General features: G+C 37.1%; 1 protein-coding gene across 2 annotated transcripts; it reads right to left on the minus strand.

The window, feature by feature from the left end:
• Positions 1–843: 843 nt before the first annotated feature.
• Positions 844–26,462, minus strand: PRPS2 (phosphoribosyl pyrophosphate synthetase 2). 2 transcript variants are annotated; one of them, XM_035542104.1, is made up of 8 exons: positions 26,319–26,462; positions 15,332–15,515; positions 12,525–12,545; positions 8,960–9,058; positions 7,762–7,886; positions 5,166–5,339; positions 2,077–2,236; positions 844–1,135 (listed from the first exon to the last, which is right to left on the minus strand). In XM_035542104.1, the coding sequence occupies exons 1-8, from the start codon at positions 26,438–26,440 to the stop codon at positions 1,043–1,045; spliced, it is 978 nt and encodes a 325-aa protein (XP_035397997.1). In that variant the 5' UTR covers positions 26,441–26,462; the 3' UTR covers positions 844–1,042. The 2 variants fall into 2 exon arrangements, with proteins under 2 accessions (XP_035397997.1, XP_035397998.1); XM_035542105.1 differs by lacking the exon at positions 12,525–12,545 and having other exon boundaries at positions 26,319–26,440.

Here is a 26,462-nt window from a genome sequence, read left to right on the forward strand (position 1 = left end):
ACTGTTCTCATAATGATTTTAATTCTCTAATATTAAAGTATTCAAGACTGGTTAATTGTCATAGTTCATTGACTGCACAGAAAAGTACAGTGGTACTTCATAACAGCAAGCTGAAGCTCAATTGACTGTGCAGCTGAAAATACATTTCTGTATCAAGTAAATGTGGGTAGAAACCAACTTTTATGAATAAGTGTGTTTAAATTTGCTGTTTGGACTATGCATAATGAAGCTTTGCAATATGAACAGGAAAACTGCTATGAAATGACTCATACAACTATTGAAAAAAATGGAATTCTAAACAAACTGATCATGGTTAAAGATTGGTCCTTATTATTGAAAGACATGAAATGAATCATCCCAACAATATTGAAACATTAATCTTACAACTGAAGACTGTAACTGCACAAAATTGACATTAACCAAATGATTGAGACTGAGAGCTTTACATAAGAAAGCAGCAGTCAAATATATTTTTTGGAAATTTTGGAAATATTTTTTCATACATGATGTGCATGAAACAGTTAATACTATGATGTGTCAACAGTTCCCTAAAATTAACATGACATTCAAACTCTGTTAGGGCTTACAAAATAATATTCATGGTAGTTAAACATAACAGAACAAAAAACAACAGCTGTTTAACTGAAAGATGAATAGATGCAAGATGCCCAACTCTGCACCACTTAACACAGAAAATCTTATATGCACAAATTTCATTGAGACCTATGAACAGACATTCAGTAGTTCTGTAAAGAAAAACAGATCTGAAGCAGCATCTTAAAGTGTCAATGAGCACATAAAAGAGAACTTACGAAACACAGAAGACAAACTCTCAAGGAGATTCATTAAAAGTTTCTGCAAGATGGAGATTTATTGTCCATTTACAAAGAATAAATGATAATTACAAAACAAATATCATAATTAAACATAAAAGCTCTGGAATTTTACAAATATATTCATTTCTTGTGGTTGAAATGCATTGTTAAAAACAATAGTGCTAGTTGACAGGACCTCTACAAAGGTGCAGTGTAACTTCCTGCAATTACAAGGGGACATGGCTGAACAGGTAAGATACAGATTCACCGTTGTGTGTTCTTCGAATTGCCTCAGCCAGGATCATGGAAATGTCAATAAACTGAAAGAAAAAAAAAATAATCAAGGAGGTAATTTTTAAAGGATGCCAACAAAAACAAACTATGCAGTTTAGAAACACACAACCTGTATGCAAACATTCAATTTACCATTCTGCTCTTACCTCTTCTAGGAAGTAAAATAACATCAAAGCATTAGGTAATTAACCTGTGTATGAGAATAGGACTAATATAAAGAACAAACTCAAAAATTAAGTAAGAAAACACTGATTTCTGCACAGGCATACTGATGAAGATTTGACAGCAGGCCCTGAAAAGAAACTGTTTCAGCCATCAGATGGCAGTGTCCACCTCACACAAGTACAGTTTAATGGAAGTATACCTTTTGAATGCTTGCCTAGTTTCAGTAAGTACAAAATATATTGAGTAAAAAAAAAAAACAAAAAACTTTTAACATTAAAAAAGCACTATTTTATACTTTTCTCTTCTCTGCACTAAGGAAAAAGACACATGCCTTTACAGAACAATCTCACATAGAAGTTGCTGAGATAAGTCAGCTTCGCTTTTTCAGTTTGCTTTTGAAAGCAAATATATATATGTTATTGTTATCTTGGCCATTTTCATTAGTGTATTTTCAAACAAAATGAAGAAGCTTAAAGTTTCTATAGCATCCACAATAACCTGGAGTTCCTATATGCAAATACTGATTGATTAATAATGATAAAAAAGACAGTTTTACATTTGCTACTCTTTCAGTCAGGCAAACTCAATCTGTTGCAGTACAAAATATTTTTATACTCTATTATGCTACCTGAATCCCCTTAAAATGGCTCTTCAGCATGATTTAGCAGATGTTCTGCAAACGATAAAGCTACACAATGTATCTGAGAATATTGTTTTCATCTCAAGGCACAAATTCTAGCATTAGAGAATAGTGGAAAAAAAAACAACAGATTTTAAACAAATCACAAAAACACCACAGTACCTGAATTTTTGGGCAGTGTTTCATTTTCTCTTCTTGGGGGATTGTATTAGTTACCACAACAGCCTCAAATGCTGCATTATTAATCCGAGAAATAGCAGGGCCAGAAAAGATGCCATGAGTAAGAATAGCATAAACTTTGGTGGCTCCAGCAGATACCAATCTGTAGAATAGAAATGAAAAAGTACGCTGTGATGCACGTTTAAATAGATGGCTATAGATGATGACAGGTACAAATCTCTGTAAAATACATTTTATACACATATTCCTTCCGAAAGCTACAGGAAGATACAGCTAACTACAAAATAATTTAGAGAACTTGATTTTTTTCAGGTTGTATGACTTCTAAGTCTCACCAAAAATAACTGCTAATTAACTTAAATAATAAAATTCTTATCAGTAGCAGTGATACTAAACAAAAATGCTGCACTTTTGATCACATCAGCAGAAAAACTATGTTGGAAATCAGTTGTATATTCTACCTCAATCAGGCAGAAATGAAGTAGATTAGATAGCAGTGTTCACAACTCTGTTGTGCCTCCATTATTGTAAACCTTTATTTTCATTTGCAATTCAAACAATTCTATTTGGACAAAGCTACTGAGGAAGAAAAATATTTAATGATTAAAAGCCTAGCTTACTGCAAGGTTGTGGGATGAAATGCTGCTGATCTAAACACACAGTGAAATGATGCAGCACAGGAGAGAAAACCTGTACCAATCAAAGAACTAAAACAACTTGTGCATGAGTCAGAATATCTTAATTTGGCTTTGATTGGCCTCTTTGCCTCCAGAGGCTCACAGCTATGCAAGACTGCAAATGCAGCTAGGACAGATGGAGGACCTCAATAGTTGATATGTTATCAGATCATAGCATGAAAAGAGTAAGATGGTAAAAAAAAGACAAGAACACAGAAACATCATTTCATTTTGAACAATTCACCAGCATCAAAGGATGCTGATCATTCTACAGGGATGATGCACTACAACAAGGTGAGTGTGTACTAAGAAGGTAACTTAAGCAAGGTGATGTGCTATATCTGGAAATAAATTTCTTAGTTCATCTGCTGGATATGCATCTAGGTTGCTGAGATGCAAAGAGGCCTGAAGTATTTTGGTGAACGAGTCTGAGTAATCACAAAGCGCATCTCACCTAGACTTGTCAAATAATGAAAAGCACTACTTCATGACAAGAACACGATATATGGCCATATCACACAATCAAAAGCATCTTTCTAGTGAATGGTGCAGATACATTGAAGGTTTCTCATAGTTTTAGAATTTCCTCTATAAAAATCATTATAGGTAAATAAGGAAGCACTACTTTTATAACAAAATAAATAAAGGCCTCCTTTTTGATAAGGCTCAACTGTCAAAAATAATTGGCTAGGAAATTCATGATTTTGATCTGTGAAGTGGGCAGCCTACAAGCATGCTTTTAGGTCTGATGAAGATTAGTGTGAGGACAGCAAACAACTGCACAACATCTATTTGCAAAATTCCATCAAATTTTCATCAAAGTGAAAAAGAAACAGAATACTACATGAATGCTTTCCATGAGTTTTTGAAATCCTGATCATCTAGAAGCAAACAGCAAGCCTGCAACTAAAGACTGTAATCTTGTGGGATGATCTTCACTTCAAACCGCTAACAGCAACATCTAGCTCACTTAAGCTTCACCCTATTACTTTAACATAACATGAAAGACACAGTCAGGAAGTACCACATGGACCTATTTTGGATGTAAGACTATTCTTTACGTTCACAGTGCATATAAGTACATTGGACAGGAATTTAAATTCAAAATGCTCTTAACTGGGACTCTTACAGATGCTTTATAAAGGATTACATCCAAGAGTAGCAACACTACAGTAAATGTTCAGCAGCAACAATTTAAAACTTTCCCATGTTTTCTTTCTCAGCAGCTCCTTCCCTCTTCCAATGTGCACTATGTATAATCATATGGGGGTGGGTTTTGTTATAAACCATATCAAAACACAAGATCTTTGGATCAAAGATTAAAAACCTCAAACCTCTGATCGCAGCCTCCCAAACCAAAGCTGGCAGCATGTGTTAGGATATGAGCAGAAACACAGGAGCACTTCACTCTAGCATTGCCCACCTGTTAATGCCTAACATTTGTTTTTAGTGTTAATTTCAGTCGACTTTTCCAATTTACCAAGAGAGATTTGAAACTAGAATTCCTGTCATACATTTTGAGTTGTAAAGTTACAGCAATAGGAAAAAATAATAATTTCATGACTAAGCAAATTAAAAAAAAAAAAGGTTACAGACAGTACCAAAGTTCAGTGTAGACAATAATGCCGACTTCTGTAGCAAAAAAGAACTTACTAGTACCATGGGATGTACCAGCATAAAGCCAGCCTGAAAATCTTAAAGTAATCCTTCCTACTTAACATTGCTAGGGACTGATTTTAGATAGGAGGTCTACTTGCACATGATACATTTCAAGAATTGGACTCTTTTAGGAATTGAAAAGAATGTCTTAGGGCATCAGCAACAGAGCAGAGGTCTAGAAACCATGTGGAAAGACTGAAGAAATGGGAGTTATTTAGTTGAAAACAATCTTCAACTACCTTCTAGACAAGAGATGAAAAAAACCATTCTCATCTCCCACGATGAAAAGGATAAGCAGTTTTATATTGAAGATATACATTAAAGATTAATATTAAACCTGCACTGAACACTGGGAGAAAATACTTTCTAATATTAAAGCTAGTAAAGACTCCATGATGAGTTTTTAAGTAAAGAATGATTTTCTGACATTTCTCTCTCAGTACCGAAAAAAAATTAAAAAATTAATAGATGGCCCAAGTCCCTGGCTGAAGGGATATATGACATTTCCTTTATTCTGTCCTTTTTCTAAATCTAGATTATATATTTCTGTAAATCTTATCTCAATTCCATGTTCTAAGGAAGGCCACAGCTTGTTCACAGGATGGTAAGTCAAGAATCAGTGACCTCACTCCACAGAGGTCAGGTGGAGTTATAGGTATGCAACATCTCTGTTCATCTGCCGTTCTGCAGGTTACAGCACAATGAGGCATCAGGCCAGTTCACCATAATACTTACTTATCTGCTGCGTGACATATTGTGCCACACGTGTCAGCCATATCATCAACAAGAATTGCTACTCTGTCTTTCACATCACCAACCAAGACCATTCTGTCCACTTCATTTGCCTTCTTTCTTTCCTTGTGAATGAGAGCAAATTCCACATTCAGCCTGTCAGCAATTGAAGTAACCCTAGGTGACAGGAAGAAATACAACACATTTAGAAAACTATTTTAAAAGAAAGAAAAGCTAAATACATAAGGACGGCTATGAAAACAGTTTGCAAGTTCCCTTGCTTTTAAGTTAATGTGGCACAAACTTTAAATAATGAGACAGGTTAGAAACGACCTTAATTCATTGTTAATAAGTACAACCAGAGCATCTTAAGCTATACGCCAGAAAAATATTTTCTAAGTTGCCTTTGGTTATCTGGCATTAAACATCTGTCTTTGATATTTCAGCTATTCACAAGTTTTTATTAAGCTCCGACAATACATACCCTAAGGTGGCCCTAACTCTAAGCACTTTAGTGTCCTAACTGAAAATACCATTCCTGGAATGTGAAACAAAACCAATGGAAAAACAAAGTTAATAGTGATTAATAATTTTTAGCAGTACTTGACTAGTAATCAAGTAGTTTACTTCATCAGCAATTCTCTTAGCAATACATTGGCTTAACAAAGATCTTTCAAAATTGTTCAGGGTGACCTCTGGTGGCCAAATATCCTATAACAAACAATTTGTTACAGACCTCCGACTGTTTTATTCAGATTTTTTAATATAACAAAGCTGGTAAGTATAACAACACAGAGAAAAAAAACAGGAATAAACAGTACTATGTTTTACTATGCTGGCACAGGCTTGTAGTCCGTCTTTTGTAGACTATTTTTAGAATGCAGTTAACAAGGTTATTAACATGCATATTTAATAGAAAATAGAGTTTTGTTTCTTTACCACTTAAACATGAATAAATTGTTGAAAAGCAGTAACAAATAACTGAATGATAAACAAAAAGCCACACGGTTTGGTAATTTTTTTGTGAACAACACAGTAATTTCATAGCACATCTCACTATCTCAGAGGTGTTGAGATATCAATAGAATTTGCATGCCCTACTGCAGTCACAAAATTTAATAAACTGGAAAAACTGCAAGTAAATAGTAAGAAATAAAAAAGAAAGATGTTTTAAAGGAATGCATGAACATATTTCTTTAATACTTCCAGATTTAAATTTTAAGACAAATTTTCCTCGCATTCTAATCAGTTTTCACTAACTCAAGCATTATTTTGAAGGTCTGCATGTTTTGAATAGAAAAGCCAAACCATCACCTTTACATTTCACTAAAAGAAGTGAAGGAGAATCTGAATTTACTGAGATCAACATATTCCCCTACTTCAGCAGGGACTGGAGTTGGTTGCATTACAACAGAAAGATATCGAAAGTAAACTCTTCATCATCAACTCAAAAATATACAAATGTTTTCTAGGGGGAAAAAATGCTGTCTTCAAAGACTGTATTTTGTAATAAGTAAAAATACACATTTTTTTATACATATGAATTATATTTTTGTGACAACAACAATATTCAGATGGCAACAAAGAAATTTAATTGACTGAGTCATCTATATGTTAGAATGTTTTATATAGTTTACATTCTTCACATCTTTAACTTGAGTAATCCAAAGAGGAATATCTCCCTAGTTCTACTCAGTCTTATTTTCCTATTAATTATTAGAACATGAACATTCACAACAGATCGAAGGACTTCAAGCAAAATCATATCATGGTAGTCTTTCATTGTTTTCTCTAAATTACTTTCCAAGCACTGAAATCACTTTGGGCTTACAGGATTCTTATTTGTCTTTGTTCCCATTCAGCTTCTAGCAGCAGCATGACCAATAACTTGAAAATATGCATTTTGCCTCAACAGCATGTTTTACCACCTTACAGGTGGCATGCTTCTGAGCTTTTGCATTAGTTTTTACTCAATAGATAACAGATAGAAGTCTTGCTAAAAGATAGCCTTATAAGCTGTAAATGAAGAAATGCTTTGATGAACTAACTTTTCTATTTTCATCTTTTGCTACCCAAAACAAAAGTTCATTCCTTTTTTTACAATATTTACAGTACGCAACTTGGGGTCAGTAGGTTTACATCCTGAATGCAATAACGTAAAGAAAAAAGAAAAGTGACTTGATGTGACTTAAGCAAACTCTTACCTAAATGCCAGCAGGTACAGCGGGGATAGGCCATATGCTTAACAGAGAAGGGAAACTTAGGCAATTCCAGAATGAAGCAGGAATAAGTGCATTAACTGGACTAAAGAAGCAAGCAGCAGGAAAACTCTCTTCCCTCCCACAGAGGGACTCAGGTAATGAGGCCATATCCAGGGAGAGAGAAAAAGATTTTCTTTAGAGCACAGAAAGCTCCTGGATGTTTTCAAGCATGAACAACATTGGAAGAACTAGTTATTCTGTTTTTACAATGCAGCTGAATTCACCCGTGATGCACGGTGTGTATCGCACAGGTCACACAGCAAAAAAGATGACAAGACCATCTAGTTCATTAATCACAAACTACGTGGAATGCTAATAGTATTAGTCTTGTATAGTACCTTTTTGCACCACCTGCATCAGGTGAAACTATGATACAGTTTTTCCACTCCAAAATGTTTTCTTTAATCCACTGCAGCACTGCAGGTTCTGCATACAAGTTATCTACTGGAATGTCAAAGAAACCCTAGTTCAAAAGAGAAAAACAGTTTCGTGAATACACATTTATGCCTTACCTGGGATGAAGATAAACAGAAAGAATCAATCCTTTGCCTTTCATGTATGGTAGGGCTTTAGCTAGCATTTTACACTGGCCTAATTCTGCCCTCTGAAATTTCTACCCAATTCAGTGGAAGTTACACAAATATTAAGGTTTCTAAAAATCTCACCTAAGAGCAGCAAAATGAAGAACAATTGTTCTCAAATTATAGTAAATCAAAAAAGAAGACCACCTTTAGGCACCTATATAAACTCATGCATGTGAAAAGCTCTCAAAAAAAAATCAGTGAGGAATATTTAACTTTCATAAATTTCAACTGCTTGACATGAACAGTAGTATTTCAATATGTGGAAGATTCAAGTTAGCAGTACTTGAGCAGCAGAAAAAAAGGAACACTTCTTTTTGTGCAGCTTTTAACATCAAATCCCTGTTGTATCATAAATGAAACTGCTTTTTATTTGCATGACAGCCATCTAACCTAATTGAAGTTCTTATTAAACATAATGCCAGAAGGGGGAAAAAAGGTATCTTGAAAAGTTTTACATGTAAGGATGACAAACAATGTCTGCTCTGCATCTGAGACAGCACAATTGTGATTTACTGGTTCAGCAGTAAAGTCAGCTATGGGTTTCCAGCCTCCATCTCCACTTCTCTTAAGTGAATATTGTTCCCTTTGCTGAATCAACAAAACTCTATATAGGGAACTACGATAATAAGATCAATGCAAGATTAAGAGAGCTTCTCCCAGAACAGTACATTGTATGTTCTGGGAGCTTTTATACTAGACTTGGAAAGTTCCACTGAAGACACTGATGTATGGGCATCCATGCTACCTGCAAAATCACTCCATAAGATCTGGTCTCTTGCAAAAGGCAGATTTAATTAGAAACAGATACTGAGATGATCAAAACTTCCTCTGAACCCTGAGAACTGCACTTCTGAACAAAGCAAAAACAATGAGAAAAAAACAGAAGTAATATTAGCCTTTCCTCTTAATTCAGTAAAGCCCCTAGACACATTTGGAAAGAACTTATGGTTACCTGGATCTGAGAAGCATGCAGGTCCATGGTGATGATGTGGTCAGCCCCTGCAACTGACAGCATGTTGGCAACAAGTTTTGCAGAGATTGGAGCACGACTCTGAGAAATAAAGAACAATTTTTAAAAAGATACAGGAAATCAGGTAATTAGCAACTTTATTTTCCTTTAGCATAGTTAGAATCTAGGTACGAAGAGCTCCAAACCCAGCCAAACTAGCTTGTCAGTAGCTAATCTAACCACTAGGGCTTTGAAAATCAGCAAAAATTTTAGGAGCTCTAAATCAGTTTGCACAGTCTGCCTAATAATGCCTTGTATCAATTTGACCAACAAACAGATAAAATTGGGGACATAATTTTCCAGCTCCTCTATTTCAAACTTCAACTAGCTTTACCACAGCACAGAAACAGGCAGACAATCTCCAATTCTCTAAGCCACTGTCCATATGTCAACATCGAACTCTTAGGCAACTATTGTGTTTAAAAAAATAATATATATATATATATATATATATATATTTTTTTTTAGATCACCAAATATGAAGAATGAAAGCACAGGGAACACAACTTTTGAAAATAAAACAAAACAAAAAAACTGCTTTACAACAAAGTTAATATCAATGATTTCTTCATGATACAGTAAATTCTGTAACAGATCCATGTAGGCAGAAGCAGAAGGCCCCAGTCTATTTTTTTATTCTTTTTTTTTTTTTTTTTTGCTAATTTGGGCTTAATTATTGGATGCAATTAGGAATCTAAAACTACCAAAAGGGGTGGGGTAATGAAGGAAAAAAAAGGCAGGTGAGGGGAGGGCGCGTGGAAAGAGGAAAAAAATCTAATCAGTAAAGTTAATGCTAATGTTAAGAGCTTTTTTAAGTTGACAAGGATGCAGAACAAACAGTAACAAAGAAAATATGGAAAATCATGACTGGAAGATACCTTTTTTTTTTTTTTTTGTCAACTCCAAAGTTCTTTCAGACTTTTTAGCTCTGAAAAAAAGCTATATTGACATAGAACAAGACAAGAACTCTGTCAGGAATGGAAATATTAAGCAAAACCTCCTGTTTTCTTTGTACCAATCTTTAAACATGGGTAGTAGCTAGCACTAACTTTGTTAGAATGAAAACAGAAATGTAATTCAGAGGTGTCACCTGTCAGGCTGTTTTTTGCTGGCAAGGTATTCTCTCCTGCTACATTTCTTTAACAAAGAAATCAGACTCATTTAGCCTCAAGGGGCTAGTATTTTCCTCAAAACTTCTGTTAATTTAGGTGGAAACTCAACACTTGCCTGTTTTAACCTGTGGATTGACAATACACTTCCAGAAAAGAAACCAAGACACGACATTATTTCTTATGGCTTGGGTAAGTTTGTCATCACCATTACTAAAATACTTCATTTAGAAAACCACTTTACTCTACTGTGTTGTACAAAAACATTGTCCCCACTAAGTTAGTCTAAGATACAGTGAAGATATGTATAGCAGATAGTACTTCTCTCAGTCCCTGCAATTAAGATGCATATAGCTTCCATAAGAGTTTGCAATCACTAGAGCTTTAAAGAGGATGACCTTCCACTTACTGAGGACTATGCTTCTCCTCATTAAGCTCAGTTCTGTAAGGATTCTGTTAGGACCACATTAGCCAAAACTTTTTTGTTATTTTTTACCATTAATAGCAAAGTTTTGGTTTATGCCATTCGAGTTCCTGATCACTTCAGCTCAAATTTACATTTCTAAGCTGGGCTTCACAATATTCTCAAATCTCAGGCAACATCTATTACAACAAAGGTTTAGTTTCTAACTCTTTTGACTCTACCACCATGTTATCTTATCAGCTCCTAGTTTGGTGCTACAGCTGAGCTGGACTAACATACAATGTTGAAAACAGAAGTTTGCTCCCCTGCTTGTCCCATCCCTTCTTCAATTCCCTCATGCCGCTCACTGGTGTTTGTCTGAACTCACGGCAGCCAGATGAGGAAGCTAAAATCAAAGAGAGGGGGAGAGAAGTTTGCTAGCCAGGACCACCCCTTCTGGTAGAAAAGAGTAACCAGTGCAGCCTAGCTGTTCAAGGCAAATTACATTCTTCCCAGAACATGGTTTGCCATTTCCACCCCAACTAGCATACTGAATTTCTCTTGTTTTGTCCATTTCTGTTCAACAAGAATACCAGTTAGCTTCTCTCGTGTATCAATACCACTAGTATCACCATCACAAAACAAAACAACAAAAATTCCTGCATCAAGTACTAATGTATACGTTACCAGTTGGTACTTCTTTCAGCTGCTGGCCTTGCAGGCTGACTTCCCAGAAGGAAGAACTTGAAGGTTTTACCACTAGGAAACTTGTTTTAGTAGGCATGCACATCACAGACTGCCTACGTGTTGGTGGACAGAGTCTTGGAGGGAAAGATAGCCAGACACCAATACCTGTTTCTCAAGAATGGGCTAACAGGAGATTAAGGCAAATGAAGTTTGCGGCTATCTGACAGTTTCCTCTACATAAAATTGTGCATTAAAAGAAAAAGCACACATCGTATGACATGTTCAGAAGGATTTAAGGTTTGATTGCTTACCAAGAAAATATAAAAGTTCTGTGCTACAAATTGATGCTTATTTTGAAGACCAAAATAAGTGTGTTCATGAGAACCTCAGATAACCTGGCCTCATTATTCAGAAACTTGGAGGACAAAGGTAGATGAGAAATGAACATCTTCTTTATATCTTGGAGAGTTTGTGATGCTTGCTTCAGATGGCAGAGGTAAGGACACAAAAAGATTCACTATATTCATTGTCCCATTCTTTGATACAGTTTGAGATTAGTTTCAGAATTATTAGTGTGAAACACAACATTAAGTTATGTACAGAAAATAAATTGTAAAAAAATCACAGAATTTTTAGTTCCTAAGCAAATTCCCCGCTCACTTATAGCAACAGTTATATGAATGATTTCTTCCTTTATGATGTGTTACAAAGTTATTTGCAATTTTGCAAATTACCAGGGACAGAGAAGGAATCCACAAAGCTAATAAAAACAACCTCACAAGAATAACTATGCAGAGGAAAGTAAAAGAAGTCCATTAAGATTAATGTTCTATTGCCTTTAAGCATCTTATTACATTGTCTTGCTCAAAATGCATCACATGCATACTAAACAAAAACAAACAAACAAAAAAAACAAAATCCAAGAAACCCCCAAGATTTATAACTGGAACTTTCACTTCCAAGAAAGCCAGTTGTGAAGTGTATGGATACTGCACATTCACTAATTTATTACCTAAATTTGTCATTTTTAAAATGGGATAGGCTTTGAAGCTTCAGAAGTCGACAGCCATTATCTTAAATGTCCAGACAAATTTTAACTAGAAGCTAGGAGTCTTCTATTAGCAAATTATTCTAGAATGTTACTGTCATGGCCCAGGCGAAACACAACTGAAATCGAGAAGTGAAACTGAAAATGTTCCCAGTTATATATAATGTAACCCAGTAAGTTTCACCCTTTAAGGCCATGTTAATGGAAATGCATAGCGTTAGATTTAAAAAAAAAAAAAAAAAAAAAAAAAAAGATACCTACCCAACGCTCCACGGCCCCCTTCTACAAATCAAAAAAACAAAGTTACATGAGCTGTAGAACACCAAACTCACCTATACTTCTAACATCTCAAAGGCATCTACCTCTGCAGCATCCTACAGATGTATCTTGCCCGTGGCTTTGAAGGTTAGCATAATTAGAGGATGCCTAAATGCAACCACAGCCAAAACACAGATACACCTGGGCTAATTTTAAATTATCTAGCTTGTGTATCAGAAGTGTTCTAGTTTATGGCAATATTTGATCACATTTAAATCAATTTATCAATGTTTCTGTGATTCTGGGCAAGCTTTTTTTTCTTTTCTCCACCTCCCCTGTTCATCTTCACCCCCTTTTTTTTTTTTTTTTAAACCTCTGTTTCTTTGTCTGTATATGGAAGAAAACTTGCACAGATCTCTACATTGCCTTGCTGGAATTTTTGCTGATAGCTTTGGTATCTCATTTAAAGCTAGTCCAGGTTTTACGCTAAAATTTCCAAAGTAGATTACATAGGCCTTGCTCAGAATATGGTGTTTTACCACAGGGGCCCTTTCTTTATTTAAATTAAAAAAAAAAAAAAAGAAAAAAAAAGAAAAATCAAGGATATTTTCAGTGTTCTCAGTGATCATAACTGCAACAGATGCATGAAGAACACAGTGGTATTTCAAACAGCAAGGACTCATTCCATTTAGTCCTTTATGGATTAAAGTCAACAACTTAAATCACAAGCCAGCATCCAGATAGTGACGATTATAAGGCTTCACTTCATACTCAAGCAAGCTACAGCAGTATCTTGGGTCAGAGAGAAGAAAATCTGCTTATAACCATAGTAAGAAAATGACTGGCACCAGTGAACCAACACTTCAGGCAGCACACAAACCTTGTGCACTCAACGTGGGTCAAAGACCAAGTGATGTGATGCAATCCACCAGTGAGAGGAAGGATCACCCGGTCAATAAGCTGCCCAATGTCGACAGCTATATTATAGCTTACTGTGCAACACGGAGGTTAACTACCAAGGTTAATTTCCAAAGATGACAAACATTTTCTCAATTGCAAAACAGAGGTTTAAAAAAAAAAAAAAAGAGAGGAGAGAAAGAAAATTGCAGGAGAACACACTAATAAGAGAACTGTCTGGAATAATGCTCAAAACCTCTATTAGTGCCCTACTTTCCTCTGCTACGTATCTTCAGATGGCATTTCAAAAAGACATGTTCCTAAGCAGCATACTGAGCCACTACACTGTAGGGTTTAAGTGTCTCTTGAAAGCCTGCCACATGGATTTCAGGTACCCCAACAAGGAATTACCTAGATGCATGGAAAACCTGGGACATGCTCATCCTTTTCCCACAGCAAAAATTTATATGATGGTCCAGCAGAACCATCCAATATGAATTTGGAAACAAAAACATACCAAAATGCTTTCCTTCCCTTTCAACCAAGTCTTTTTTCTTTCCCTTCCTAGCTCTTTTGATTAAAAATTAAAATAAAATAAAATAAATCAGCTCTCCTAGTCAAGTGAGAGCATTAATAAGTACAGAAACAGAGAAAAATGAAGTTCCAAAAGATGTATATGAAGAACAGGAAGATATTATCTAACTTTCAAATTCATTTTTTCGAAGCACAACATTAGTATGGTAGAGAGCCTACAGTTAAAGAACAAATTAAAAAAGGTCTTTAGTTAAAAAAAGTAATTTTCTTCCATTTTATTTTCTTCTTAAAATTTTGTGTTTCCATTGCAGGCTGAGAATTACATATTTTGTAATACATGCAATCAATATTTATTTAACTGGTGCATTGTTTGTCAGTCCTGTTACATTTTATATAGATGAATGAAAATAGCACCACAAAGATTTCAAGATTTTGCTAAAAGCCCAAAGTGAAAAGGAAGAAGCAGACCATCTATAGGAAGTATCAGAGAGGGGAAATTTTCCGGAAAAGACAAGCATTGCAGTCCAATTTTAAAAGCTAAATTCACATTTATTCTTGTTAGTTCCTTTCAAGTTAGTTTTGATGAAAATAGCATTTATATAACATTAGGTTTTCTTGTATATATAGTGGAAAGAAACAAAAAAACTACCTTTTAAAAAAAAAAATCAAACTCACTGGTCAGACTTTGTCATTGTCTTATCAGCTTTTGTTGAACTGGTATACTATTCATCAGTTACTGCATACCAAATTCAGGGGCAGACGCTAAAATCAGAAAAGTGTTTTGGGATTTCTATACAATTTTTGGTCTGCATAATTTAATATTCCAAGTTATTCCACATATATAAACTTTTTTTTTTTTAGATCTGCTTTACAGCATACAATAGTCTTTTCATTCATCACTCTTACAAATTGCAGATCTAATCAGTTCCTTTCATTTGGCTACACACAGGGTAAAACCCACCTGCACAGTGGTTGCAGCACTTCAAATTTAGGATTTAATTCTATGCAATTGCACTAATTAAAATGTTTAGAAGGGCATACTCTCTTCATATACAGAGAATAAAAAGGCTAGAAAAAGCAGGAAAAACAGTCCCATAAGGTGAGGTTTGCTAGCAGAATACTCTGCAAAATACCACACACATAGGATGTACTTAAATTTTCAAACTGAAAACAAATCAATTATCAAAGCATAAGCAAAAAGTCAGGTATTGTCTCAATTCATTCACTTGTAGATGATATAATTTAACAGTTTAGCATAAAAATAGGGGGAAACAAATCTTACGAATCTCTTCAATGTTTATGAAAATATGCTTCATCCCAAAAAGTTTCAAGGGAAAAAGCTGAGAAACGACTTCAGAAATTACACAGTTCTTACCTACCTTGTCTTTCTTATCTTGCCTGGCATATGGAAAACACGGAATTACTGCAGTCACTCTGGAGGATGATGCAATCTTGCAAGCATTGATCATGATGAGCAGTTCCATTAAGTTGTCATTTATTTCTCCACAGCCACTCTGGATAATATACACATCTTCTCCTCTCACACTTTCACCAATCTCTACACTGAAAGAGCAGGAGATGGCCACTTAATCACTAGAATTACAGGAAGGACGTTATTAAAGAACAAACAAAATATTTTTGTTTTAACAAACATTCATAGGTTTATAAAAAAATAAAAATTAAATGGGTAAACAAAGTTTTTGACAACTGTACCCTTGATACAGTCTATTTCAATACAAGCCACTCTAAAATTTGCTTCAACTTAAATAGAGCCTTTGTAAGGTCAGCACAAACCACCATGTAATTATGGCTGTAGCACAGATGCAGCACACGTTATTAATATTGCTTTTTTTGTTTGGTTTAGTTTGTAGATTTTGTCCTTGTGTGTAGATTGTGTCCATCTCCTAAGGAGATGGTCATTTAAAGACTAAACTAGATAAGTACAGAAAGAGAACCAACTTTATAGTATTTTTATTAAATACTACCTGCATCAAAATACTTCTGTTAAAAGTGCCATTATTTTCTATGATAATTAAGACATTAATAAATTCAAGAAAATACTGCATTTTAGAAGACAAAGGTATCACCACCACCTCCACCCCCCCCCCCCCAAAACAAACAAACAAACAAAAAAAACAACAGAATTTTGGTTAAAATTCACACCATGATATCTAAGCAATGTAGTTTTAAAAAAAAAAAAAGGATAACGGGCCTGTTCATCAACAGCTTCCCATGACTCAAAATTTGTCATGTTGTGCCAGTTGCTCTATTTGTTCTAATTGAGCTTACGTACTTACGATGGCATCTAAGTTATTTTATTCTTCCACAGATTTCAAGGCAAATTTTGGCACTGATCACTGTTCATACCACAGAATTCAAGAGTTAAATACAGCTTGAAAACAAACAGGAAAACTCAAACAGAACAGTTGAATATTGATTCTCTGTCGATTCTAGACCCATTCCAGAGAAATCTGCTGTTGAACCATTCTCAGTATACAGAAAATATACAAAAGCAATTTTCCTACATAAGGCAATCAGACCTTTTCAACCCATGCTGTATTAAATTAGTCTAAATGATTAAAGGCTAAAGTATCTTGGACCCTTATTTAAAAGGTTTCCTCTTTACCCAAGACACAAATAAGCAAAAAGATCTAACTAGAAACCATCCAAATGGCTCAGATGTGGGTAAAATATTTTCTGATGGGTCCTTCAACAGTGAGGCTTGTTCTAGTCACGCGTAGTCCAAACAGCTTTAGTTTATCAACTTCCATGGTGCTATGCAAGACTGATTAGCTTTTTGTAGCTGCAGAACACAGAAAGGAATTTACTGCTTAAAAACATCTTAATGACATGCAAACATTTGATTTATTACCATCATGATAGTTGAGTGCTGTCTGACTAGTTACATTCTGAAAAATGCCACAAAATACCTGTCAGAGAAAGAATGCTTGTCCCTTTGAAGGTGTGCAAACTAGAACAAAATTAAATTACAGAGAACAGAATGCACTGATTTAACAAGCAGCCATTATTTGGTTTCTCCCTCATTGAGCAATGTGCAGTTCCATGCTGAGCACTGAACGACTGAATCTTGTGGAAGATACATATGTGATCACGCAATTAAAGAAAATACTGTAAACCAGATGCATAAGGCAATAGACAAGCAACCTTCCTTCACACCAGTGTGACCCGAGTGCTTCATTTTGCAACCTTATTAACTCTAAATTTAATTTCTGGCGCATCACTTTCTCCTGGCTACTTGAGCCTGCCCTATTATTCATGTCCATACATAAGCCTGCCCTTTCGGTTGCATTCTGACTCCTCCTTGTATTAGTAGCAGCTCTCTCTTTGTTTAATCCATTTCCCCCTCCAGTTATTATTTGGCTTCCTTGTCTCTCGTCCTAATGTTCAGTCTCAGCTTCACTACCCTAACACATCTCTTTCACCTCCCTGCTTTTCCATGATCAGATTAATTCTCCCCCTCTTCTACTCAGTTTTTATTCAAATCAACGTACTTCCATTTTTACATTACCTATATACCATCAGAAAGACCACCAAGATCACAGAAGAGAGAATCAGTGTCTCCATGCTTTCAGCTCCCCTATTCCATTCCCAGAACAAGTTACAGAAAGATCCTTTCTTCGTTTTTCTCCTTAATTAAGTAAGTTTTTGAATGGTTCAGTAAGTTCCTGCTGGTTTTAACTAACATCAGGATTTCTTATTGCCAAATTAAAACAGAACATCTAGTAAACACCAGGACCTCTAGGGGAACGGAGGTAGTCAAGGACAGTGTCATCTTCCGATAGCTCATTGGTAATCCAGCAAATCTTTTTGAGTCTTTCATCAAGGCGGATAGACACAATTTTGTGGTTATACAACTGTTAATTCCCTGTCCAATTATTAGTCAAAGCAATAGGGCTATTCGAAGAAAAGGGTTTAAAAATAAGTCTGTCAAATTCTAAATATTTTTCAAACTTGCTTTTTGGTCAACTCCAAGTAAAGCATCAACCCATTAGGTTACATACGCAGCCTTACTCACCATTGTTGATTCATGGTTATTATCATGAGGACTCTAAAAAATGATAATCAACACTTGACTCAGCACTTGCACAAAACTGCTTAATGGCAAGTGCTGTCATACCAAACCTTTGGAATAAGTCCAAAGAAGACCACCAACATATGCAAAAGCTCTACGGCAGCTCTTTCAACCCAAGACTGTGAAGTTACATTTCTGTTCTTGACATTAGCATAGGAATCATTACAAAGGAGAAGAAAATCGAAAGAGACAAAGAAAGTACTGCCAATTTTCACTGGAGAATATTATTGCAGTGACAAAGTAGGGTAGTGGAAGATTTTAGTCCTTGGTAAAAAAAAAAAAAAAAAAAAGAAACCAGTGATTTTATAGACACATTATGTAGTAGGAACAAGATTTGCTGAATGACAAAAAATAGGATTTTAATGTTCATCATATACACAAAGAACACTGAATTATAACACTCTGGATTGTTTTGCTCCTTTAAAACAGTCATTTCTAAGCACCCCACTAAGAAATAACAAGTTTCAGAAGGTCAGGGAATATACTTTGAGATAAATACAGATCTGGTTGATAGAGCAGACCTGAAGTGGTGCTGCTTCCAGCACCATTAACCACTATCTTTTCTATGCCCTTGGGCCAGCAATAACTTTTTCATCCTGTAAACAACTTAGAAGACAAAACTGCTGCTAATTCCTCTCTTGGTGCACTTCAGAATTTTTTGTTTATGCTCCTCAGGCCAGAATGGCTTACTTATTCAGCACACAGAAATGCGAACATATATCCATGTAGAAATATATTTTCTCATGGACACAGGACGTATTTGCAAATTAAAATAAATCAAGTTTAAATTAATACTTGTATAGCATTTGATAGTAACCTAATTAAAGGGGCCAGAGAATAACAATGTAATTATTGCACGAATCTTCTTCCAATCAGCTAGAGATGACTGCACCACAGATTAGTATCTCTCACTTTCTACCTTCTCTAAGTTGGATATTGTGTAGACTTATCCAACTAGACCAGACACACTGCTGCTTATCTGTACTTTTAAATTTTTAAACACATTCTGATGTAAACAGGCAAACAGTAAGATGCTACAGAGTACCAAATATCTGAAGTACTGCATCTCAAATATCTATTAAAGAACACTAAGCTAGCAGCAGGCAAACTACTTCATTCCAGTTATCATATTAACATCACTACTAAATTCCATTTAGGCTATCTATACCATGACCTAATTAACAGTCAATAAACTTGGAGCTGTTGTTTAAACAATTTTCGATAGTGAGGACATAGAGGAAGGACACAAGAACAAGCTATTGCCTCAAGATTACAAGCTTTGTTTGTTTTATGCAATTAAATCAAATTCAGCTATTTGGTAACAGTTTAAATAAACTTCTCATTCAAGAAGAGTCAACAGAACCTGCACATTAAAAGCCCTGAAAACACCTAATTGCATTTTAAAGAAAAAATGATACAAATTAATAGCCCACAAAATTAATTAACTTTCTGACCCAGTTGCTTGGAATCCACAAGCACAAGCTGCTAGCCAGAGAGGATGCACGTATGACAGGACATAACGGAAAACAAGTTTGAGTGTTGATATCTGCTTTCACCTTGCACAGACTGATTCCAGAGTCCAATTTACTAGGTAGAAACTTAGACTAATTACCGTAAGTCAAGGATAAACCTCAAGAACCACTTATATTACAAACACATTTAAATGGCTGAAACATTCATAAAGCAAAATTCAAAACTCAGGTAACAGCAGGCTGAGCCCCTTATGATACTAAATTTATCGTATACTCCCAACAGAACTAATAGCAATAGGAAATTTAAATTTGTATATCTTAACTTCGAAAAAAAGCTGCAGGGAAGCATGGAAATAAGCATGCAAAGCCATACTAAAATGGCAAATAATTCAAGTCGATGGCTAGGATCCAGTTCAAGTCATGCAACTGAAGGGCGCCATGTACCCTACAAAAAATTATAACAGATAAAATTCTAGCAAAACTTATAGGAAGTAATATTTGTCAAGGACTTTAGTGCTGATAAAGTAGCTCTGTACTTTAGGCATCTTTAATACCCATAGAAGCCGCCAAAATTTAAGATCTAGAGTCCTCATACAGAGTGCAAAAAGAATCAATAACTCAGAAGCGATCCAAAAATTGCACATGCTGAATTTGCAAATCGTCAAAAAGCAGCCAATGGAAAGTACTAAGCAGAGGGGTGTGTTTGAACTCTTACCTTTGGGAACAAATTTGCAGAGTAAAGTCTTTAACGCAAGACCGCCAACTTACTGGGCAAATATTTTAACTGCCATGATGTTATATAAAAAAGTGGGTACTGGGATTTAAAAAATAAATAGATTTCCTCCACCTAAACCTCAGTTCCTGAAGGGATGTGAAAGATGCTTGATCTATTACTAGAGCTCAGCTGAGCTTAGCAGGGTATGCTATAGAGCACAGCCAAGAGAAGAACTTGAATCCTTAGGTGCTAAGAGCAACTACAGGACTCTGTAGAGCTCCCCAGGGGTGAGCTCAGTTGGGCCAGTTTTGGTACAGGCTACAGTGATATTTTTCTCCCCCACAGCAAACCAGACAAGATCTCATGGAAAATCCTAAATGCTGAAATCCCCTTTGAAATTAACATTTAAAAATCAAGTTATTTAATCTGCAGATAATGTGAAATTCCACTTAGGGCAGGGGATAGGGATTCCCAGCCTCTTCTCATTTTTGCAGTTTTAGCGCTCACTCCCATCCCCTGTGCTGCACACAACAATTTAAAAACCAGAACTCCGAAGCAAACAAACAAAAAAATCTGTGGCATTTTTATTACAAGTTTACTTGTATCCTAGATCTCCTGGAACCCATGTTCTCTCCTCAAGTCTAGGCTTTCTCACTTTGACAGCTCCAAGACCAGTCCCCAGCCAGATTTTCGTTTTCAACTGCTCCTTTCCTAACGTTAGGCACGGGCAAGGCAATTTATTTATTTATTTTGAATTTCATGCATTTGGCATCTATAAGAAGAACACAGTACACAGCAAGGTCAATAAAGTGGAAGCCTCAAACCAGGAGCTCTGAAGCATTTTTAGGCCTTTCGTGATTTGGCAATATTAGCAATACAATCAATGGCCATATTCAGTGTATCTTGAGTTCTGTACATAAACACAGAATGTTTCTGGAAACATTTCTTATCCTTTTCATCCACGTTAGTGAAAGCAACTTCTCCAGGCTCACCGTGTTCACTACAGTGGGAGCAGCCAGGAGTGAGGGAACCAGCCAGCTCAGCCACCCTAGGCTGATCATGACAACCCCAGTTGTGAATCACTTGCTAAGTGTTTGGGCCATACGAAGAGAGAATTCACATCCCACAATGCCCCAAACCCTACCAACTTCAGCTGATTTAACAGCAGTTTATCACCTGAGTTTGCTTACACCATGACTAGGGGTAATAACCTTCGTCAGTGAGGGTCATCCAGCTCGTGGCCTCTGCAGCAGCAGAAGCCAAAGGAACAAGGGTACAGGAAAACTACCAAGGTCATGTCTTAGATAAGACAACTGCAGAAGAGTTGGAGGACACCAAAGGGGAGGTTGGAGGAAAACACTGCAGTCCAGCATTGAAAATAGATCTCAGTCATTTGAATTGGGCATCTTTGATATGTAGCACTGATATAAAAGTTTCTAGATGTGCTTTTGTTTTTTTTTTTTAATCAATTATTTACTTTATAGAACAAACTGTTTTCATCATACCATTTTGTATGAAATTTAAGGCTCATCCTTATAAAAATTCACTGAGGAAACATCAGCCATTTTCTCCTAACTTCCAAGATTAAAACTGCTATCTCTGAGTAAAGTTTATTTACTTGCAAACATTTGTTTGCAAGTAAATATCAACAACAGAGTTTTATTTATTTTTTGCCTGCCATACAGCAGGCAACGTCTCTGTGCAGCCAACATTTTCCTCTGCAAAATCTGAACTGTATACACTTAAGCAGATGATTCAAAAACATCCCAGACAGTAGCCAAAAGAAGCTGTAGATAGTCAGCCTTCAAATTCACTCTCACCAGACAGGACTTCAATTCTCCTCTCCTGAGCCTGTCAAAAAGGCTTACAGGACTCACTTCAGTCAGTAAGTCTGACTAAAAGAAGTTAGGAAGCTCATGGGAATGGGTGGAAACAGTAACTTCTTTCCTGGGAGAGATGGGTGTGAGAAGATGCCATCTCTGAATCCAGTTTCCCCATTTTGAGAATAACAAGCGTTTCAAGTACAGAATTAAACTAGTCTTTAGAAAGGCAAATATACCACATATTGTAAGAAAATATATTTATTTTAGAAGTGATGTACATGCACTGATAATTCTTCCTCATCAGTTGATTCACTAAAAATACCTGCACTGTGAGTTAATTATGTATCAATTATCATCAAGTGCCATCTAGGCATATTTGGAGAAAGCTTTGTGAAAAAATCAGGGTGGGTGTGCATGCATGTATATGTGCTTCTATAACACATCTGTCAAACACCATGTCATACTGCTGAAGCTGCAACAGCCATGCCTGCTTAAGGACTTCCATTCCTGCCCTCTTCCTCCGGCCTTCCAAACGGTGCTGACAACAGTTGATTGTGTGGACCTAAAGATAAACTGACCGAGCTCCCACTGCAGCCCTAACACTTTACTGGTAAAGTGAGGGAAGGTGGCGTCACGCAAGTTCCTACCAAGACACTGTGGCCAGCACATGTACTTTACGCACAGGCTTTGAACACTAAACAGAGTCATCTTCCAGGACCAGACGTTGAGGAGCTGTCTTTCTGCTTTAGTTAAGGTTGGCTGCTTTGGTGGTCAGCTGAAGGAAGGCATTCACTGGTGGCACTGGTGTGTGTGCGAGCGGCCCTGGTGCCAGCTACTGGAGTCAGGCCGGCGGTGTGGGCCTGCAGGCTGTAGTACCAGCCACCAGATCAAGTGAGTGAGGGTCCTGGTGTCAGTAGTTTTGGGAGACAGAACATAAGGAAAAATTTATTCACTGAAAGAGCTGTGAAGTATTGCCCAGGGCAGTAGTTGAGTCACCATCCCTGGAGGTCTTCAAAAAAAACGTGTAGATGTGGTGCTTAGTGACATGGAGTAATGGTGGGCCTGGCCATGCTAGGTTGAAGGGTGGACTAGATGATCTTAGAGGTCTTTTCCATCCTGAATGATTCTAGGATTCTATTTCCATATTGTTTAGATGGAAGAAAGAAAGAAATTGAAGGGGGGGGGGGGGGGGTCTGTCAATTTCAGCAGCAGTTTGCCCCACTTCCTCTGGCACAGACATGAGATTTTTCAGTTGCAAACTTTCTAGAATGCTGAATGCCTAAATCACATGAGAACTGAGATATTGCCAGATACCCTAGCCTCATGATAAATTACAAAGAGGAGCATATCCAATTTTAAATTTTCTGGAGTGGAAAACCTACATTTCATTTTCTTGTTAGTAGCGGTCCTGCTCCCTGGCTAACCTCAGGGTATAGATACAGTTCTTCAAGAAACCACTTACACCTGCTAAGGATTGGGATTGAAACCAAAAGCCCATTTGAATTGAAGTATAAAGCAAATTATTTAATAACTCTTCCCTTCCACACTATTCTGCAAACCAAATAAATGCAGTTTTCAACTAAAGTGCTTCCAGTTAGGCCATTTGACAAATATTTAAGCCCATGGCTGCACACGTTTGTCAATATACATGCAATTTGCGCTTACTTTTAAGAGACTGTAACAAATAAGAAAACTCAGTTTTAAACAAAAAGATGAATCTTCTCTGCAAGTCGCTAACTTAACAGATCTGACAAAGCAAGAGTTTGTTGACCCTCAGGACCCAGCTTATCTATTTGCACAGGGATATGTCCGAGCGCCACTGGCAGGTTTTAAGGTTCTCTGAGTATCTTAACTATTAGGTACGAATATTCTGCAATACTGCAGTATATTTCATAATGCCAGTGAACTTATCCATAAGTCTTGAGATGCAACTTTTGCATAATTATTTTTATATAGGAAGAAACATTTTTGCTTATATACACATGAAGAAATTTTGCTATAAAGACAGACAAAAAAAACCAGCCACATGAGAATGACCACTACAGCATAAATATCATATCAACTTTAGCTATAGTTTGGTTTTAAATATACTGTTCATGAATTCTCTCATTAGCGTTGCTGAATTTTTTTATTAAGACTATCAGTCTGCAAAACTGGAAGGATGACATCCTGAAATAAGTTGCTAAGGATATTAAAAGATTACCCACTTAGAACTTATTATATAGTGGCTACAACTGTAGTTGCTGAAGGGGAAACATCAGCTTCATTTCAGAATCTCAGAAGTATGAAGTTGTACAAAAAATAAACACTTAGATCCTTAAGTGTGAAAACATTTTTTAAGTTCTTGGAAAAAAAGGCAAAACATGTCAGCCCAGAAATGTTGCAACAGAAGCAACCAGAAATAATTACTAGATTAGATACTTCCCTCATATCTATACCACACTACATCCCAGCTTGCCTAAGAAAAATAAACTGCCATTACTAGATTAGCCAAACCACTGACAATCTGCAGCCACCACTATCTACTTACTTAATGGCAGTGGGCAATAATGCTCACCAAGAAAAATAAGTGGAATGATAGACTAGAGATTATTCCATCCTGAAGCTGGGAATTTAATTAGCTGCATCAAATTAGATGTGCAAACTTTGCAGGTAAATTTCTACCTCAGATGAAATCTAAATCCAAGAATCTCTGCTTAAAACACAGCAAACAGCAGAACTAGAGATGAGTGTCTCTGGAGAGCAAGCAAAAAAATATTAAGACACAAGTTAGCAAGAAAATCATATAACCAAATGCACATTAAGTTTTATCATGCAGAAAAGAGATCAAAGAGCAATAAAGTGATTATGGGGTTGGAAAGACTTGAGATTTAAACCTTCATTTAATCAGGAATGAACAGAAGAGAGTAAGAGTGTGCAAACATTAGGTGGAATGAACAGCAATGGCAGAGGGTTTAAAATGCTGTCTGTGCATGTAAATAGAACAAGAGCAATTAAATTGAGAATACAAAACACACAGACTGAACATAAGAAAAAGCTTTGTGAGTGCAACTTCAGACCATAACATGTTAATCTTCCAAAGAAAGCAATGAAAGTGTGCTTGTTTGGGAAATTCAGAACAAGAACAGGAAAATAAAATAAATAATCTCAGAGACTCGACAGCTACTTACAGTTGGGAACCTGTTTCAAAATCAGGTAACAGCCTAGTCTCAGACACAGAATCACAGAATCACGGAGGTTGGAAAGGACCTCAGGGCTCACCTGCTCCAACCCTTGCCCAAGCAAGGACACCCAGGGCAGACTGCCCAGGCCAAGGCAGCTTTTGAAGACCTCCAAGGAGGAGACCCCCACAGCCTCTCTGGGCAGCCTGTGCCAGTGCTCCATCACCCACACAGCACAGAAGTGATCCTGGTGCTCAGAGGGGGCCTCCTGTGGGCCAGTTTGTGCCCAGTGCCTCTTGTCCTGGCACTGGGCACCATTGAGCAGAGCCTCTATCTGTCTTCTTTGCACCCTCCCTTCAGGTATTTATAGACATGGATGAGACCCCCTGAGCCTCCTCTTCTCCAGGCTCACCAACCCCAGCTCTCAGCCTCTCTTCATAGGAGAGGTGCTCCAGGCCCTTCATCATCTTTGCAGCCCTCTATTGGGCTCCCTCCAGTTATGTCCAGGTCTCTCCTGTACCAGGGAGCCCAGAACTGGACACAGTACTCCAGGTGCAGCCTCACCACTGCTGAGTAGAGGGGGAGGATCACCTCTCTTGACATACTGGTGGTATTTTGCCTAATGCAACTAAGCATACCATTTGCCTTCCTACGGGGGCAAGGGCACGTTGCAGGCTCATATACAACTTGGTGCCCACTGGGACCCTCTGGTGTGCCCACCACTCCCCCCCAGTATGGGCTTAAAGAGTGGTTTCAGCCTTACCACCTCCTGGCATAAACAAACACCTGTCACCTCAAATTAAAAAACGTCATTAAAAACAAAGAGATCAGCTAGGTGGGTCAGAAAGCCAAGATGACAAACCAGCACAGAAAGGCAACGCCAGGAGGAAAAAAAAATAATAATTGGCAAACACTGAGGACGTCATACAGGACATTTTGCCTTTTTTTCTACATGTCCAGCTGGAAGCCTGACCTGCCTATGCTTTCGGAAGCAGCCAGGAGGCAACCCCACCAGGACCCGGGGACAGGGAAAGGGGTCTCCATACCCGGGGGGGGGGGTGGGGGGGGGTGGGGAGAACACGTCCCGCAATGCCGCACGCACCTGGTCTCCTGGTTGCTGAACTTCTTGGTGACCACCTTGCCCAGCTCCAGCCCCAGGCGGTCGGCCACCCGCTGGGACAGGTCGTGGTGGGAGCTGCCGCTGAACAGCACGATGTTGGGCATGGCTGGGGGGCAACGGGGGGCG

This window comes from Cygnus atratus, chromosome 1 (genome assembly GCF_013377495.2).
Source record: "Cygnus atratus isolate AKBS03 ecotype Queensland, Australia chromosome 1, CAtr_DNAZoo_HiC_assembly, whole genome shotgun sequence".
NCBI classification, from domain to species: Eukaryota; Metazoa; Chordata; class Aves; order Anseriformes; family Anatidae; genus Cygnus; species Cygnus atratus.

Coding starts and splice junctions, on each gene's coding strand:
- PRPS2 (XM_035542104.1), bottom strand. CDS start 26,440: ATGCCCAACATCGTGCTGTTCAGCGGCAGCTCCCACCACGACCTGTCC. Junction 12,546..15,331: donor GGCAAGATAAGAAAGACAAG/GTAGGTAAGAAC, acceptor TTTGATTTGTAG/AAGGGGGCCGTGGAGCGTTG. Junction 9,059..12,524: donor AGGGGGCCGTGGAGCGTTGG/GTAGGTATCTTT, acceptor TTTATTTCTCAG/AGTCGTGCTCCAATCTCTGC.